This window comes from Pleuronectes platessa, chromosome 5, assembly GCF_947347685.1.
Source record: "Pleuronectes platessa chromosome 5, fPlePla1.1, whole genome shotgun sequence".
Taxonomy (NCBI): Eukaryota; Metazoa; Chordata; class Actinopteri; order Pleuronectiformes; family Pleuronectidae; genus Pleuronectes; species Pleuronectes platessa.
The window spans coordinates 19,059,857-19,079,783 of record NC_070630.1 but is presented as its reverse complement, the minus strand read 5'-3'; the positions used below and the strand labels follow the sequence as shown (position 1 = coordinate 19,079,783).

At 39.8% G+C, this 19,927-nt stretch overlaps 2 protein-coding genes across 5 annotated transcripts; both read left to right on the top strand.

The window, feature by feature from the left end:
• The first annotated feature begins 174 nt into the window (after positions 1-174).
• On the top strand, positions 175-9,473 carry LOC128440395 (aldehyde dehydrogenase family 3 member A2). Of its 4 annotated transcripts, none has more exons than XM_053423090.1 (11): positions 175-316; positions 1,504-1,665; positions 2,057-2,288; positions 2,722-2,807; positions 2,912-3,120; positions 3,410-3,527; positions 3,657-3,798; positions 5,307-5,473; positions 5,627-5,726; positions 5,812-6,050; positions 9,042-9,473. In XM_053423090.1, exons 2-11 carry the CDS (start codon positions 1,504-1,506, stop codon positions 9,060-9,062), a joined length of 1,476 nt encoding a protein of 491 aa, XP_053279065.1. In that variant the 5' UTR covers positions 175-316; the 3' UTR covers positions 9,063-9,473. The 4 variants fall into 4 exon arrangements, with proteins under 4 accessions (XP_053279065.1, XP_053279062.1, XP_053279063.1 ...); XM_053423088.1 differs by adding an exon at positions 798-901 and having other exon boundaries at positions 189-316; positions 3,410-3,798; XM_053423089.1 differs by lacking the exon at positions 175-316 and adding exons at positions 382-418; positions 798-901 and having other exon boundaries at positions 3,410-3,798.
• A 134-nt stretch (positions 9,474-9,607) lies between these two features.
• LOC128440394 (aldehyde dehydrogenase, dimeric NADP-preferring-like) lies at positions 9,608-19,899 on the top strand. Its single transcript, XM_053423086.1, is given in 13 exon segments — positions 9,608-9,827; positions 9,830-9,886; positions 9,888-9,916; positions 9,918-9,932; positions 10,922-11,087; positions 11,183-11,414; positions 12,169-12,254; positions 13,009-13,217; positions 17,060-17,177; positions 17,271-17,412; positions 17,504-17,670; positions 17,764-17,863; positions 18,350-19,899. Coding segments are annotated over 13 exon segments (1,728 nt in total). The 5' UTR covers positions 9,608-9,743; the 3' UTR covers positions 18,673-19,899.
• The last annotated feature ends 28 nt before the right edge of the window (positions 19,900-19,927 follow it).

Genomic DNA, 19,927 nt, shown 5'->3' with positions numbered 1-19,927 from the left:
AACCGAACTTTCCAAATGGACATGGCACTGCTAATAACTCATGGGCATCTTGAGGTGCACAGGGGTTGTGTGAAGTAGGTGTGAGACACCAGCGGTGAAAAGTGCAGCCTGCGGCCACAGTATGACGATTATTGTGGTGGGAAGGGCCCAACTCACCATGCGTCGCGCTGATTGGCGCTCTTCATCACTGACGCACTCATAGACCAATTGCTGCTGTGTACACTGGGCATTTGCCAGTGTAACAACAGTAGCTTATAACTGTGTAGATAGGACGTAGTTAATATTCAAACTGGTCGAAGGGGATAAACTCTGGAAGGTAAAACCTCTTTTTAAGGCGTGTCTTTGTATATGTGTTTATTAACGTTACGCAGCTAGCACTTGCCAATCTGCTGTAGCTTTAATAACTGTTTCTAATGCCGTAAGTTATAGCTGTTAGCAGCCAAGCTAAAGCAGCTTGGCTTATTACACTGAACTGAAGAGTATCCAGGTTACCCTCCACGCTTGAATAGCGTGTGGATTAGTTTTAGTAAAAGGAATCAGAGGGTTTAGTTTTTATTTCTCTTAATGTTGTACTTAGGTGCACTCATGGAATAATAGTTAGGCATTAACACTGTAAGGAGCTGTGTCAAATCTCTGTGGAACTAAAGTGAAGCGTTATGTTTCTGATATGTTTCTGTAGAGTAAAGAGTTTATTGTATACACGTAGTTCTTTACAAGTCGTATTGATCACTCGAGGTGCTTTTCGGTACAAGTCACATTCACCCATAAACGCTCATATTCATACAACGTTTTGATAGATTGCCTGTAAAGCCATCAGAGGCAGTTTGGGGTTCAGTATCTGTCTTAAGGACACTCTGGAATGGAGACAGGAGGTGCTGGGAATTGAACCACTGACCCTCTGGTGAGTGGACACCCCTCTCTGTGGCTCAGGAGGTGTGATAAACTCTTCCTTTGTTTATTAGAAGCTCTGTCTACACAAAATCATCCCAATAATCTATAAAAAATACAAATCTTTGATGTTTTCTCACTGTATTCTAAACTCGTTTGTGCCTGTCAGGATCCTGTAAATCGATAACGCTGGGTTTCTAGTGATCCGATTGGTCACTGGTTAGTCTGTTGACAGTTTTGATCTGTTATTACAAACGTTACCTGGTTAGAAGTTCAACATGAGTTACCATGGAGAATTACTCTGATAAGAAGTGAGCCAGCTCTGAAAAGCCAGAGTGATACGTTAATGTATAACCACAAATCCTTCCCTGTAGCAGAGGCCTGTGGTCATAACAAACACTTTTATTTATTTATTAATCTGAACATGGGAGTATCGGCAGCAAATGTTTTCGCTAGCACCTTCATCGTTTTATCAATTTGCTAAATTTGCTTTTAGCTGATAATTGATTTCAGAATTTCGTAAATGGTTAATTTAGCCAGACGATCGCCAGTGTCACAACTTGATATAAAGGGTAACAATTGTAACATCTTTCTGTATCATTGTTTCTGTTCAAGATGTCCAGGGAACAGCTTGTTGTTCAACGGGCCAGGAAGTCTTTCCAGACAGGAAACACCAGGCGTCTGGAGTATAGGATCCACCAGCTGAAGGGTCTGCTCCGCTTCATCACAGAGAGACGAAAGGACATTGCAGATTCTGTTAAAAGGGACCTTGGCAAGGTGGGTCAGTCAAAACTCAGGAGACTGGATGTACTGTGGTGGCTGAGTGTGGTGGCTGTACAGGCTGGTCACTTTGCAGGAATATACAACGAGTGCCGCCCTCTTTAACTTTATATATATATATATACACACACACACATAAAGATAGATAGATAGAACTTCTGGTAGTGTGTTTATAATTTTTCTAATGAGAGCAGTCATGAATCTTGGCATTGAGGAGAATCAATCAGTGTCATCATTCTTTCACCAAGCATATACTTAAATATTTATGTACATTTTTACACATATGAATTTGGGTTCTCAGTGAGTATATGGGACAAGTGAATGATTTTGGTGTTGGGACTGAAGGTTTGAACTCGGCTTCTGGGTCTGTCCCATCTTCTGCTTTCAGAGTGAACATGCGACGGACCTGTTTGAAACTCTGGGACTGGAGGGGGAGATCAAGCTGGCGATAGAGAAACTGGCGGAGTGGGCAGCTCCTCGACCTGTGGAGAAGAACCTCCTCACCTTACTAGATGAGGTTTACATCCAGCCTGAGCCCCTGGGAGTGGTGCTTATTATTGGAGCCTGGAACTACCCCTGGGCTATCACACTCCAGCCGCTGGTTGGTGCTATAGCTGCAGGTACCAAATACACCCATGTACACCCACATAAACACTAACAGAGAACTGTATTAGTTAGATGCAGATTGACCACAAGATGGCGCTTTAACTCAAAGTATCAAACTTAAAAAACAGTCCAGTCTGAGTGGGAGCAAAATAAAACACTAAAACAAAAGAATACAGGTTAGGACCAGGATCTGTGCAAATACATTTATTGCTACACACTTCTAATGGGTCAGAAGTGATGATTGAGAGTGTTTTGGGAAAATGTTGCATTGTATAAGTAGTATTTTTGTTAAATGAACAAAGAATCAGCAAACACAATTTTTTGGTATCTCATTGGGTTAAAAGATTAAGGATTGTCATTAATCTGCCATTGTGTTGTATTTATTTTATTAACAAATAAAAAACGTCAACGAAATTGGTGATCTATTGCTTCTTCTTCCTCTTTCAGGTAATGCAGCAGTAATAAAGCCATCTGAGGTCAGCTCACACTCTGCCACGGTCATGGAGGAGCTTCTCCCTCAATACCTAGATAAAGTGAGCCATCCGCTTTGTTTGATATGATGTGTTGTGCCTTTTTACCTTAATTCATCAATTGTAAATCTACACACAACTTTAATGACTGGATTCTCTTTCTCTAGGACCTGTACCCAGTTGTGACAGGTGGAGTGTCAGAGACCCAGGAGCTGCTAAAACAGAGATTTGACCACATTTTCTACACAGGAAACAGCACAGTTGGTAAACTGGTGATGGGGGCTGCAGCTCGCCACCTCACCCCAGTGACCCTGGAACTGGGAGGGAAGAGTCCCTGTTATATTGACAAGAACTGTGATCTCACCATTGCATGTCGGTCAGTGTCATTTTTTTTATATAACAATTTTTTTTGCATTTCCTGATCATTGTCAGGACTTTATGGCTCCAAGTAGATCTTAGGGTGCATCCATATTAATGTATACAAGGCAGCTATCTGGACTTCTCACTGCAGTTTTTTAATCTGACAATCTAAGTGAGGTCTACTGTGGTCTCATACACAATGAATATCAGCATTTGTTTTCTTAATAATTATATGATACCAATAAAACATAAAGCTGTATCTCAGACTTGAAGTGTAATCAGTATTTTTCTCTCCCTCAACACAGTCGCATCACATGGGGAAAATTTGTCAACTGCGGTCAGACATGCATTGCTCCAGACTACATTCTGTGTGAACCCTCCATCCAGGACAGAGTAGTGGAGGAGATTAAGAAGAGCATTAAGGTTGGTCTGACATCAATGTTTAGAACAGTTTTCGGGAATTTCACCCAAAAAAAATGTATCGGTGTATATGGGCAATTTTATTTTCAATCTGAAGAAACTCTTATATATGTTTTATGCAACACATCACAGGAGTTTTACACCGATAATCCAAAGACCTTCGAGGACTATGGACGCATCATCAACCAGCGACACTTTAAGAGGGTCATGGCTCTGATGGAGGGGAGCACAGTTGCTGTTGGTGGAGAGAGTGATGAATCCCAATGCTACATCGGTATGTGTCTCCCTGGTTATCTTTGAAAAAGATTTATTACGCTTCCGTGTACAGTTGTGTAAACTTAATTGATTGTTTTAGTGGGAAGCTGACAAGGCTAGCCCATGATGTCATATTTAATCTGCTGGCAGCCTTTACATGCATGCTCATGGCATTGATTAAGTTCTTTGGAAATCACTGTGCTCTATTATTGTGACCTCAGAGGGTGTGAAGCAAGATGTGCTGCATGTAACTTTCCTGCGAGAAGTGCCTAACTGAGTGAGAGCGTAAACCACAAGAATCAGGCTCAGTCCGTTTTAGAGTAATGTGGAAGTGTAGATCGGTTAAAAGAGTTAGAAGTCATTAAAAAACTAGTGTTCATTTCTGATGTTCATTAAAGAAACTTGTATGGACTAGGCAGCTCCTCAGGTTGTAGACAGGTGGGGCTTCAGTAAATCTACTAATGACTTGGTTTTCTGCACATGAAAACTGTTTAACCTCTCACACTCTCATCCCAATTAATAATTACCAAATTTGGCTTGTTGTTCAGCAATAGTTACCTTGTGTTTCTTTATAGCAATACTGCACCAAAATAGGTGTTGAATATTATTATATCATAATAGAAAGCTGGCACTGACAAGTTTGGAACTTTAACTGCGTCTTCATGCATGATGTCTGTAGTCAGCTTGGACTCATAACAGTTCAAGAAATTCCAATGATCCCCCAGTGTTATGGCAATAAAGTAAAATAAAACCAACTAGAAGAACAGATTAGAAGTCCTGCTCCTTACATACAAAACCTTTAATGATTGAGCCCCATCATAAATTTAAAAGCTCATAGCACCCTAATATCCCAACTGGCTCACTAGTGGTTCTCAGAGTATGCAAAGCTGTTTTCAGACATGAAAACTGTTTCCAGACTTTAAACAACACAGCAGGGAGATTTTCCGCTTAGGTTCGCAACAGCAACAAATCGTCCGTAGAATTCAGGTCAGGATGGTGCAGCAGGCAGTGGAAGGATGTAACATATTAATTATTGTTTACAGCAAATTCACACTGGCAGCAGCCATTATCAGCAAAAACTCTCTTGACATCTTCATCGGTGTCTTCCACATGTATGGCCCTGCTTTGTCGTCATTATATACTCTTTTTTTCTTTTTTTTTCATTTTGGCATCTGTCACATGTTAGAAAACCTCACCACTCCCAGTGATTTCACATTGTAGAATGAGTGGATTTCTCTCGACCTTATGATGAAAAGTGCCTTGAGAATATGTATGTTTCTAATACAATTTTATTTGTATAGTGCCAAATCACAACATACATTATCTCAAGTTTCTGTACATAATAAGGTCTAGCTCCTGCAGCAGTTGGGGTAATCAGTCATACTGTATCATGATGTGAGTTTGTGGATGTTTGTGGTTTCGTCCTCTGTTTCCAAATCGTTACGCTCCTGTTCTGTATATGAAGAAGAATATGTAGATTGTAGTCCACAACCTTTGAATGACCATCTGCTTCCTGTACTGTGGCAGCCCCGACTGTGCTGAAAGATGTTACGGAGACATCTAAAGTGATGAAGGAGGAGATCTTTGGGCCACTCCTGCCAATCATCACTGTGAGCAATGTAGACGAGGCCATCCAGTTCATTAACGAGAGAGAGAAACCGCTGGTGGTCTATGTGTTCACCCACGACAACAAGGTATAACTAAAATCCCCAGCAGACATATATGTTTCCCTTTATTCAAATTTAACATTCAAGACAATGTTTGTATCCCTGGTTTTGGTGTCCCATCTTATTCGCACCCTGCTGTGTTGTACCGACTTGCCCTGATCTTTCCTCTCCGAATAACAGCTGATCAAAAGGGTGAGAGCTGAGACATCTAGTGGAGCTCTGCTGGCTAACGACTGTCTGGTCCACTTTACTGTCAGTGCGCTGCCCTTCGGAGGAGTTGGTGAGTGTGTGAATGTAAAATCCCCCTGCAGCTTTTTCTGTGCAGGAACACAGCTCATGAGCTTATCCCCCCTGTGCTTCCCCAGGTAACAGTGGTACGGGCTGCTACCATGGCAAACACAGCTTCGATCAGCTGAGCCACCTGCGCAGCTGTCTCATCAAGCAGCTGAAGTTGGAGGGAGTGAACAGCATGCGTTACCCCCCGCACACTGCCAAGAAACTAAGCTGGGCTCGATTCTTTCTGCTCAAACAGGTCAATATGTGCAGGCTGCGCCGCATGGCCCTGCTCGCCATATTCACCGGCTTGGCTGCATTTCTGGTTCAGGTAAAGGAAAATATAATTTATCTCCAGTTAGTTCAGTGGTTCCAAATGGTTAAATCAAGCAACATTTTATGCTTCAATATGGAGTAAATTCACTTCTGTTCGTGTGCTGGCAATCAGAAGAAATATATTAATAAGAAGATGAACACTGTCTCCATCTCTCTTAAAATTATACACTTATTCTTCCTGGAAACATACTCTCATACAATCACCTTAATTATCTTTTTATAACAATTATATTTCAGTCAGACACATCTCACATTGCATGAAAGTGATAGTGCTGGTTGGATGATCATGTTCCTGCTACTAATACCACAGTTCAACACAGAGAGCGCACACAGTTCTTGTGTACTTGTGTAATCAGTACAATTCGATAATTCCAGGGAAAGGCCCTCCCACCCATAAACTTACTATTACCTTTGAAAACTCCACGATAGCCCACACGCAGACTGCTAGGAACCTGGGTGTGACACTCGACAGTCAACTCTCTCATACTGCAAACATGACTGCAACTACCCATTCCTACAAATACATGCTGCACAACATCAGAAGAATACGTCCCAACACTACTCTGCTCCTCCACTCTTTTCACTGGTTACCAGTGGCTGCCCGCATCCAAAACACTAGTACTTGCGTACCATGTTGCGAACCGATAGGGCCCAGTCTACATGCAGGACATGGTCAAACCTTATACCCCAGCCCATCCACTCTATATATATATATCCCATTAACCAGGGAGGTAACTCTTTTTTATATAGAGATGCTCTTTCCCATGTTATTCTAAGCAGAATACTTCTGTGACAGAACACAAGACATACAGCCCCTGTCTTCGACTTTAAAGCAACACATTAGTGATATGTTGCCCATTGATACTTGGCGATAATTGGAGGCTACAAAGCCCATCAACTAGGGAATACACTTACTTTTCTCTAGAATATCATTATCACGAGTAGACTGTTTTCCTGACAAGCAACTCCGTGATGACAGATCATCCATCCAATCGTCACATCAGATCATCCCCCAATCAGCTTCATATTGCACCTCAAAACAGAAACTAAAAGCAACCAAAGATGGAGATTCATCACATCATTACTCAAAAGAGAATTGACTCTTGTAATGGAAAACAATTACTCAGCAATCACCTCACCAACACTAATCTGGGAAAGGGCCAAAGCAGTACTGAGAGGGAAAAATCCTATCATATTCAACACATCAAAAAAGAAAAATCAAGTAGAAAACAAATTGGAGAAAAATAATATCTTTAGACAATACTACCATGACTGAGATAGTGACAGCAAGGAAAAAATACATAACAGATATAGAACAGTTTCTAGATGACATCACATTGCCCTCTCTAACACAAGACCAAGCAGATAGCTCAGACATTCCACTAACATCCACAGAAAATGAAAAGGCTCTAGAAACAATGTCAAACAATAAAGCAGCCGGACTAGATGGACTACCTGCAAACAGCTACATATGACATTAAGAAACAACAATACTTTCAATACATCCAAATAAAACATTCAATCAAGGCAAAGATACATGTAGATACCATCAATAAAAGCACTTTCAAAAATGTATAAACTCATATCTTCCACGGACTCTACAAAGGTCTCTCATATTCCAATAAAGAAATGGTAAAAAGACCTCAACATCCACACCGATAACAATGCTTGGAACAAAACATTTAATAAGATCTTCAGTATGTATCAGAATGCAAACATACGATTATTACAATACAAGATCATTCACAGAACACACAGCACAAGATACACATAATGGGATTAACTGAATCAGCTCATTGTACATTAAATACAAAGGACAACTACCTCAATGCACTCTGGCCCTTGCCCACTGATTCAACATTTCTGGAAACAAGTACCCACTACACTTTCTGTATACTTTGGCTACAACATTACATTATCCCCTTCAGTTACTTTACTCTGTTATCTGGACAGATAACTGATCAATGGAACGATCAGAGCTACAACAAAAAAAAAAATTGAACAGTTCAATAAAGTCTACTCAGCAATCTATCCAAATGCAGGTGAATTATTGCCACAACATCTATGTGAAAATGTAAGTAATGTAACCATATAACTGGGGAGGAAGTAAGTTAATAAAAACAAAAGGAAGGCAGAGAAGGATAATTGAAAAAAGAACAGAATGTATGCAAATGGCAATGTGTATAATACCAAACCCATCGTGTAGAGCCCCATGAATATAAACCCAAACAGATTACAATTATTTTGATGTATTGTTTGTTTGTCTTTGTATTATTTGTTTTCTCTTTATTCTATTATCATAATTATAACTATCATGATTTATTAGTTTTGTTTGATTGCCTCTTTCTCTACACACTGTGTCCTGCAACCTTCCTATATCCCCCTCATCTCCTGTTTGTTGTATTCATTAGTACATCCATATTAAGAACAAGTACTTCTTCTTTATCAATGATTGACACACTGTTGTTTGCCACTGCCTGATTCTGAAACGGATTCTGCACTAATCAGTGCTGGCAAGACAAAAAAAATGACTGATGGGACCATTTTCACCTTAATAGCAAGCGTCATTTATGCTATTGCAAGTGACTGTGTACAAATTGTATCAGTTGAAGTGACGTGCATGTGTTTTCACAGTGAACCTTTTGTTCAATGACTGTTTACAGGCTTTTAAATAATGACAAACATATTTTCCCAAGATAACCAGATATGAGTACTCCGCTCCACATACCTCAGTCCTACAGGCTTGTACCCTAACACAACAATGGCTTTGTCTGCGGCAGACAATGTGTGGTGTTGTCAAGGAAATGATGCAGTGAACGCCCCCTCATCTACCCTCCCTTTAATTACCCAGCATGCTTCTCTCTCCTCTGCTAAAGGCCTCTTTTGTCTCAGTCACCCCCACTATTTTTGTTGACATCCACACTTGTTGTGCTCCTGCAAACAGTTAAAGTGTTTCTGAGAGTTTTGTGTCTCGTATTTCCTGCAGAGGTTCCTGCGAAGAGGCTAATAAGCACAAACTGAAACCCTCATCCTTGGACAGCCACATGGACTTATTTCCCCATAATAAAATAAGACACTTGTGTGATTTATTGGTCCATATCATTTCTCATTTCTAGACAGATTGATCTGATTTGTCTTTTAAATATGTTTCTCACTTCTTGTTTCTATTAAACTTCAAGCTGCTATTAGAGTTTTTATTGTCTTTTTCTCATTTTTTTATAAATCTGTAATGTTCTAATTTAAGCTGGTAAATGAAGAATTTGGTATTAGAATTTGACATCATTTTGACCAGACTACCTTTAATATGTTCATTCATCACAGTGATTACCATGTGTGCTTTTAATCCATGTGTGATTTCACTTTGTCTCCTGATAATATTTTATTGTGGTTTCTGCAATTAAACATCACCCAAAACGTGTATTGTAATTCAGTGTGTTACTGACAACTTGTAATTGTTAATCGGGTTGGAAAATGGTACATATAGTAACAGGGTGTCATATTATTCTCAAGAACCCAAGGTTATTGTAAGTTATGGCCTGATAAGCTTTTATTCAGATACATTGACCTCAATGATGTACCCAAGTAAATAATTAACTCAACTAAGTGAAAGATGGAACATATTATGTGAGCTATCGAGCAGCTAGTCAGCATGTGAATGTGTTACAGAATTAAACTTGGTACCCTGTGAATGAGTGTAGGTGTGTGTGTGTGTGTGTCTGTGTGGTTGGGGGGGCGGTCTCCTTGTCACATTGACTGGTTGCTGAACAGTGCAACCACACAGTCAGTGAGGCAGAAGCGTGTCAGACATCTGAGCCTCTGCTGCATCAGACCCCTGACGGACACAGACACAGTGTTTCTAGAGAGTCTCTGGACTCAGGTGAGTACAACTCTTCATACTCCTGTTATTGCTTGTCACTTTATCGTTTGGGTTGGCAAATCAACTGGATTAAAATAATGTATCATCTGAAAGAATGCAAAAACCTTTAAACAATAATCCGGCAATAATTTGTACTTTTCTTCTTTGTATTAAAAACTGACAAAGAATAACACATAATCAAGCCATTGATTCCATTTAGTACACTGACCCACTGTTAATGTTATTTATGAATTCATGGTTGCAGATGATTTCATATGGTTGACAGTATGTACTGTAAAAACTACAATCATCTACCAAGATTATTATTTTGTTTTGGAGATCTTACGTTTATTAAGGGTATAAGATGTGACAGAACTCACTGTCTGTTTTAGATCTGACGTTAAAATAATTTCTTAAGCAGAGGATTGTTGATATTTTTAAAAGCCACATCCTACACACTTCTGAATGTCTTTTAACTGATTGTTATTTTATTTATTTTGGTATTTATTTATTCTAAGATTGTTTTAATCGTATATCCTGTCATTCAATGTTTATTCATTTATTTATTTTCTCTGGATTGTTAATAACATACGTTAACAAAAGAAATTCTCTTCTCTTTTAACATTTTAGTTTTTTTGCTTTGATATCTCTATCTTCTCCCCTTTTTATTATTTTATCAATAAATCTTAATCCTTTTTATCTTTGTTTACCTACTTTAGCGTTTCCTCATAGGAAATTTATGAGATTTATTAAAGTGTCTCGCCAGTCCTATATTGTTTTACTCTGTTAGTGAATGGGGTGAGGAGAATTTATTCTATTGTTTTTATCAAATTTTTTCTACAGCTCTAGCTAAAGCTTAAATGAACCATGGGAAAGTGGTCTCAGATTTAAGTTCCTTACTGTATATGAGGTGGGATAGAGGGCAGTGCTAAGAAACAGAGGTTGTTTAGGGACATTTACATTTTTCAGTTTTTAAATGTAAATATGATAATCCTGAATGGCGTTTCCAGCAGTGTACGTATGGACAGACAGACGGTGCAGCGGACCAGGGAGGCCTTCCTGAGTGGCAGGACCCGGCCTTTGGAGTTCAGGCTGCAGCAGCTCCATGCCCTGAAGCGGATGATCAATGAGAAAGAGACAGAAATTTCAACTGCACTTAAACAGGACATCAACAGGGTGAGTGGAAAGACAGCCACAGCTGAATATAATATCTAGGCCCATGTTGCTGGCCATTGAATTGTCCAGGTGACGGAATGTTGGGTTTCCCACAGAGCCAGTATGACACACCTCTCCTGGAGCTGATCGGCATTGAGAATGAAATCAAGCTGGCAATTGACAAACTGGCCGTGTGGGCAGCTCCTCGGCCTGTAGAGAGGAACCTCCTCACCATATCAGATGAGGTTTATATTCAGCCTGAGCCCCTTGGAGTGGTACTTATTATTGGAGCCTGGAACTACCCCTGGGCCCTCACTCTGGTGCCCCTGATCGGAGCCATAGCTGCAGGTAAAGAACCCTTACAACTCCATAACTCCAATAACTGCCTGTAGCTTATTTAGTTAATTTTACCTCCAAGTGCATCGACAGTGGCGGTTATATGTCACTTACATGTTGGCTTTTTTTAGCAAATTGTACGTACTTGATTCTTGTTGTTCAGGGTTTGTACCCTCATGGTTGAATGCACTTATTTTTAGTAGCTTTGGATAAAAGCGTCAGCTAAATTAAATGTAATGTTAAGCACAGAACCTGGGTAGGTCGAATGAGTCAAACACAGGGAGAACATGCACACTCCACACTGAAGTCTAACCCAGGCCCTGGTTAACTAGTGCTAACCAATGTACTATGTTATGATCTTCCGCTATAATAATGATGATGTTATTGTGGTTCTGGTTGCTGCAATGGGTCAAAAATAAGATACAGCTATTAGTTTTAGAGAAAATCTTCATTTGAAACCCATGACATACGTCAGATATTCATCTGCTATTGAACAAAGGCTTTTTTTAAGGAGCATTAACAACAAATGAAAATTTCTGAAAATAAATGGGTGAGAAAGTAAATATTGTTATTTACTTTTTTAAACTCATATTGTTGACATTATTATGTCCTGCTAATAATGGCATAACACATGTTGGTAAAATTGACAGTGTAAGAGAAGCATTCTGCTGTGAACATTTGCTAACCCACTCCAGCTCTGCTTGTCTGCTCTCCGTCACTCAGTGACCTCATCTCATTCACAGAAAGCTGTGTTCTGTCTCTGCAGGCAATGCAGCTGTGGTGAAGCCGTCGGAGCTAAGCGAGTATTCTTCCCTCCTCCTCCGGGCACTGCTGCCTCGCTATCTAGACAAGGTCTGAATAATGCTCATAGCTGCTGAAACCTTGAAGTATTGTGCCAATACAGTATAGTACTTTCCATGGTCACGTAGCCACTGTATGAGGACTCCCTTTTAGTCCCAGCTGGATTGTTAGTACAGGTCTTGGGTCTTGGGACTGTCCAACACTTGAGACCAGATAAAGATCTCTTGTCAATTTCATATTGAGGATTAATGTCTTATGAGTTATTATTGACTTTAGAAATATTTCAACAAAGCAAGCAAGGTCCACTTATTGGCTTTATAGCTGTTTTCATTAATCGATCACATTAAGTCATCTGTCATGGGCTGCATTTATCAAACATCTAAGAATTACACCAAATGAGCCCATTTAAGGCCAATACTAAAGCCTAGCTGAGAGTGAGCAATAAGACACATTTATATATATTTATGAAGTGACTAACTTCATGTTACAGCTAACTAATAAAACAACTTTTAAGAGTAACTATTACAAGTGATCATATGATTAATTAGAATATGAATAATATTTAATTATTTGGATTGACAGCAGCTCCCCCCACAACCCTCAAAGATGATCGGTACAGATAATGGATGGAAATATCAATTTCCTGAATTATTCATTCTCATTATAATTCTGCTATGTTAAGCATTACTGAATGTGATACATTACTGTGAATAAAGCCAGTCAGAAATGGCAATGAACCTATAATACATGGACAGTGAGTGATTTACCGATATAAACCTGTGGTGTTCATGCTGGTTGTTTTCAGGACCTGTACCCAGTAGTAACAGGTGGCGTGTCTGAGACCCAGGAGCTGCTGAGGCTGAGGTTTGACCATGTCTTCTACACAGGAAGCAGCACAGTTGGTAAACTGGTGATGGAGGCTGCGGCTCGCCACCTCACTCCAGTTACCCTAGAACTGGGAGGGAAGAGTCCCTGTTACATTGACAAGAACTGTGACATCAGAACTGCCTGCCGGTAAGACACTCATCAGAACACCCCAAATCACCAGCAATTGTCCACAGAGTTGAACAGATTGTACAATTTGTGGTTTGTGCTCATAATACAGCGCTGTGTGTGGCATCCCGCACTGAAATACAACTTGATAACTTTGCTGACATCTTGAGATTTAGCTCATATAAAAAACAAGGCACAGAGCCATCAGCTTTAACCACTAGGTGTGTAATGTCTGCTCTTAATTCATCTGATAAAGTGTTTTTATAGAATGGATTTGCGATTCAGACGATTTGGGTGTCAATGGTTGGCAGCATCTAAGCTTCTTGCTAAAAACGTCACTTTACATTATCTAATTTTCAAAACTGACATAGATTAACGAGTGATTGATCATAGCTTATCTACAGGATTCAGTTTCCATTGTTTTGAAGATAAAAAAAAAATACTGTACTTAAGAATTTGGCACAGTGAATAATGTGTTGGCTTCTACATGTAAGAGTCAGAAGAAAGCTGCTCAACACTGTCTCCTCTACATCATTAAATTCATAAATAGAACTAAATTATTTGTATTGCCCATATTTGATAAATCACAATTGGTCTCATAGGCCTTAACAAGGTGCGAAATCCTCTGTCCTTAACCCTCAGCCACAGTAAGGAAAAACTACCAAAAAAACTTATTAACAGGGGAAAAAACCTGTCGCTACATCAGAGAGTCAAATGTGGGGGATCATTCTCCCAGAATGGAAAGAAGTGCAATAGATGTCCTGACTAACAGAGCACATCAACAAAATAATAATATTTACAACACTCATGAGCAAAGACAGCGTCTAACATAAGTGGCTTAAAGGCCCTATCTGAAACCAGGACCTGAGATAGAAATGTATTAAGAGGAAGGTCACATAATTTTTGGTATAATTTAACTTTAGCCAACTAGCTAAAAAAGATTACCTTTTTTCAGTGTAATTGGAAATCTAAATATATCAGCAAAAGATGTCAATACTAATAAAATGTTAAGAGAAGAACAATGCCCAGTGACATAGTGAGGAGGAGAACAGTCCTCATGCTTTACGTTCGACTTGCACTCAAAGTCAAAGTCCAGTAATCTCTTGAGGAGAGAAGAGACGCGAGGACTGACAGAGTTGTTATTGTTTTCACGCACCTTCCCACTTCTTTGGCTAACCAGCTCTGCCGTCTTGGTGCCTTTGGTTGGAAATCACAAAATCACAGAAATCGAAACTTCATGAAAAAACTGCGCTGACAGCTCTTCTAAAAGAGGGAGCCGAGTCCATCAGGTTGTTCAAGACAAGAAAATCACTTGCCTATTTAATATCAAAAGCAAAACTTCACATCATTGCATGAGCTGACCAGCAGGGATAAAAAAAAGAAAAAAGAACCATATATAGTGTATTAACTGTTTCACGGTGCTCCTATACCACTCATTGTATTGGAACTGTTGTTTGTGAAACACAGCCTGGATACACTCTGGAGCCTGTTTACATATCACACCACTGCACAGGCCACCTAGTGGCTCCAGTGTGTAGTAATACTGCCATTCAGTAAGAAACAACATTGTTCCTAAGTAAGGAGTGGTCTGAGGGCACCATAAAATGGGTAGGCAAAATCATTAAATATTCAGTTAATATATAATTTGTTGTGGATTACTAAACACATTTTTTGGCATGTTTGTTGTGGTTTAAAATGTTGTTTGGTAGTTGTCCCAGTTTGCTGCCACTGTTGTTGGGCTAGTCATCAGTCAAAAGCATAACGTTCATTTTATTGCATAAAGCTTCTTTTTTTTTTAAGTTGGGAACTTGGCACTAAAGATTCTATCGCTGCCACTGTTGTTGGGCTAGTCATGAGATCTTCAATTGAATTACTCTACGCCCAGGGTTATGTCCATGCAACGACGTCAGTGCTGGTTGGTAAGCCTAACCCTTAAAACAGAAAAATCCCAACTATTCCTATCACTCTGTTTTTATAACGGCATTAGGATTACTGAATAACTAAATTGTCTCGTTACTGTTGTCTTACTTGGACAACTGCAAAGGGCAGCAGACAAAGGCAGTTTATGATCTAACATCATTTCTGTTGCCTTCCACATAGACATATCCACATTATTAACTGTTGTATAGTCTCGGTCTGTGCAATGCTTAACAACAGCTGTAAAAAAAACTGTATACACTACCTAAGATTATTAGTTTCGGAAAGTCAGGAAGAGTCAGTGTTCTTTCGACGTCAGCCACTGTTGGTAACACCTACAAGAAAAAATACATTAAATAGCTTAACTGTTGAGGGTAACAGGATCATACAAATATAATATTCAAAAGCTTCAAAAACCACAGGTCATCCCTACAACAAACAACGAAATCCAAAACTTTCAGTAAAATAATTAGTTGTGCATTCATTAGCCTACTTAAATAAGCAAATAAACATGCATAGTGGATCACAATATACAACTTTTAAATCTATGAAATGAGCTCTTCTGTTTTAGGTGCTTTATAAACATTAATCTAAACCATACTTTCAGTTTGCCAAGCGTTGAGAAGCCTCCGACACTGGATAGTTGGGATGTTGGCAGGGAGATCCTCCTCTTTGATGAACTGCAGGTCAGATTTGGATTTCACTCCTTATCCAGGAGGGGACTGTAGTGTGTCCTCTGTTAGGCTGGGTAATACCACCAACACAGCTTGTCTGATGTCCTCCCCCAGTACTGACATGTCAGTATGTATCTGGGAGGGAGTGGTGAAATATAATCACTGATGTGCTATTCAGCTTGTACACCATCAATTGACAATAATCAAGGAGATATTCTTGCTTAACACACAAGTAGTTTGAGCCCTGGACATCTGTTAGACTGTGAATACCCAAATCAGCCAGTTCCACAGCCAACTGCCTCCCCACAATGAAGTAGACAAGATGAATGCCATATTCCCCTTTGTTCAAAACACAACTTCGTTACAATTATGGGAAATTTCAGTCACTGACTGTTCAATTTAGGCACAATCCCATTTCACCCAGCTAGCGTTAGCATGCTAGCTTTAGCGCGCTCTTAATGAGCTTAACTACTCCTCTCATAACAAAGCATCCTGGTAGGGTTGCATACTAGCTTTTCAAATTCAAATATCATTGATTCACTTCAAGTCATTCATTTTAAGTTGTCAGTTTAGTAACTACAAACAATAGCATTGGTTTAATTAAGATCTCAACAATGTTTTTACGATGATATTTCCCAACAAAGTTGAAGCCCATATCAATTTTGTAGGCAATTAACATTCAACTTACCTATTACGTATTGGCTGGACACGGGTGTTGCTCCTCTGCTCCCATGCTCTCATGTCAAGGTCCTCTTTCAAACCGCAGGGTGCAATGCAATAGATATCAACAGTATTTAACTGAAACATGCACCATCTACAGTCAGAATACAACTTGCCTGTCATTTTGCAATGTGTTATTGTGGGAAAATGCTGTCAGCTACTGTAATTATATGTGGCCCATGATGCATTGCGATATACAGATAAACTTCGTAAAACGACAGAACAAGAAGTTACTCTATAATTTTACTGTAGAAAATACAGCGATTTGTTACAGTGTAGTAAAACAAATGGAAACCACTGGCTGAAACAGAACCAAATATAAAACTCTCAGTGGTTTAGAAAACAATACAAATATATTACAAATTCTGGTTATTAGGATAGAACATACATTACAAACACACACTGGTATGACACTTTATATATCTGGTAAAAATGTCAGAAATGTAACTGAATGTGATTTAATTATTTAAAACATTGACATTGTACATTAGTATAGATACTCACAGTGATCAACACTGTTAATTAATGCTTCCATACCTTGTTTGTGTGCAGTCGTATCACGTGGGGTAAGTTTGTCAACTGTGGTCAGACCTGCATCGCTCCAGACTTCATCCTGTGTGAACCCTGCATCCAGGGTCAAGTGGTGGAATGCATCCGACAAACTCTGCTGGTAACATTTAAAATCTAAATTGCTCTGTCCTGACACGCAAATGCAAAGCTCTGCTGTCTGGTGCTTTATCAATACCTTTTTAATCCATCCCAGGAGTTTTATGGAGCTGATCCCAAATGCTCACCTGACTACGGCCGGATTGTCAACCAGCGTCACTTTAACAGGGTGATTGGCCTGATGGAGGGTTACACTCCAGTGGTGGGAGGCCAGAGTGATGCTTCACAGTGCTACATCGGTAGGAGGTTACACTCTGTTCAGACTATACTACAATTCAGTATTGTGTGGTCTGTCTTTCTGTTTTATGAACATTGATGTTTCACTTAAAGCCCCGACAGTCCTGAAAGACGTGCCTCCCCAATCCAGAATGATGCAGGAGGAGATCTTTGGTCCTCTGCTGCCCATCGTCACTGTGAGTGACATGGATGATGCCATTCACTTCATCAATGAGAGAGAGAAACCTCTGGCCCTGTACATCTTCTGTAGTGATAAGAAGGTGAGATGAAATAGCAGGAAAACAGAGATTTAATTTTAATTTAGAGATGAAACTATTCTTTAGATTTCTCTTTTCTTCCTTTGTCTCCCAAAGGCTTCAAAAAAGATGATTGGTGAGACCACGAGTGGAGGAGTGACGGTCAATGACGTGATGATGCACTACACACTCAGCTCTCTGCCGTTTGGTGGTGTTGGTAAGACTGACTCTGACTGACTCCTACAGTTCAAACATATGCAGCTGAAAGTGTGGTGTGAGCGTTAATGGTTGTTTGTCTCTGTATACCAGCCCTTTCATGTACTGTCTATTGCCCAATGTCAGCTGGGATTAGCTCCTGCTGATTCATAATTTGGTATACATATTAAATATCATGTAGGAGCACATCTAGTGTCACAGTTTGTCATTTCTGCAGCCCAACAACAGTGTCGCTGTGTTCAGTCAGGTAGAAAACGTAAGCAAAACCTCCACGAAGTCAAATAAATACAAACAATGAAGAAATATACAGTAATTAGATTAAATAAGTAAAGAGAGCCATATGAAAGGCCTCAGATGAAACTGATGTCAGATGTGTTGCATTAGGACTAACTTCACCATACAGCCCTCTCCCAGCTGCCTTCTACAAGGACTTTGAAATGCTATTTTAGGTGAAAAGACACATACTTTTTTCTGCCCCCTCCTCCAGGTCAGAGTGGTATGGGCCGTTACCATGGAAAACACACCTTTGACCAGCTAAGCCACCAGAGGGCGTGTCTGATCCGGTCTCTGGGCATGGAGAGTGTCAACTTGGCTCGGTACCCTCCCCAGGACCGTCGGCGGGCACGTAGGGTGCGGATGGCCCTCAGGTCACCCCTGATTGACATGTCCAAGAGGACATTCATCTGGGCTGTTACGGCCACCATCATTGGCTTCGGCCTGTTCATCAGCCTCCTGGTCATCCTGCTCATAGCTTCAGGCCTCAACTGTACATGCTGGTACTGGAGAGGCTTTTATAACTACTTCTACTGATAACCAGAGACACTTCTCAAAGACAGTCACTGTAATTTGTGTTCCATGTTACACACCTGAACAAAATGAATCCTGTTTTACATTCAGATGTTTGAAATCTTTACACATATGTTTTAAATATAAAACTGATGATTGAGGGTTGAGGCCATTAGATCTAACTTCTATTTGCCGTGTGCCTGATTTTGAACATGACATGGTTCTTATTTGTTGCGAAATTAACTTAAACAGAAATTGTTCTTGAAGTGAGAAATCCACAGACCAAATACAGTATTTTTTGCTTTTTTATTACAGATTACGATTTTTGATAATATGTTACTAATTTATTCAGCAATGTTGGTGTAGTTCTTCTGAAAATACCTTTTTAAAATAATACGTCAGTTTCAAGCAGCCTGTGACAAGTCGGTATCCTTTCCCTATTCAGCTCTATAGTTTTTGATCATGTAAAACACGCAGATCATGATGAATCGCATATTTTAACTACTCTGTTTTGAATTTTGAAACAACTAAAACAACCTCTACGGACATTAAAATGAACATTTCTTGAAATAGTAATGCTCTGTTACTATTCATTTCACTGACCAAGATTAGTTATATAGTTGCAGATCACTGCAGGTTTTTGGTTTTCTCTTCACTACAGCATGTTTATCTGCCCACAGATCTTCAGTGATGTTCAACTCCGGGGACTGTGAAGGTTGTTTCAAAAGCTTCAGCTTGTGATGTTGTAGAAACCAGCTTTTTTTTTTACTTTGGGCATTTGCATCTTAAACCTGTGGATATTCAGGGAAATCAAGCCTTCCCCTCCGTGTGCATTGTTTCCTGCACCACTGGCTGCCTCACAACCCAACAGCAAAAATATTTCCACATTCAACGTTTCCTGCTGATGACTCTACCAAATGAACCCTGTTGATGCTGCACAGTGGGAAGCTGCACCATCACTCCTTTGTCAGAAAAACCACCATGCAGATTTCACTATCCTCAACTGGTCTTGAATTCCACAGTTCCATTTAAGTGCTAATTCTTCAAGACAATTTAAACAGTCAGGGGCCAGTGGTTGTTTAGAGTGGTGTGAGGAAGAGTATGGTGTTGCTGCTGCTTCAGAGCAGGCACATTTTGGAAAGAGCAAGAAAGATTCACAATCAAATCAGAAAAAGGTTATGGAACTCACACATCATCAACCTGAATTTATCCAATCTCGGAAAATAATCATGATGGCGTTGGTTCACATGTATAAATAAGGTGTTGTGCTCTGGCTCCT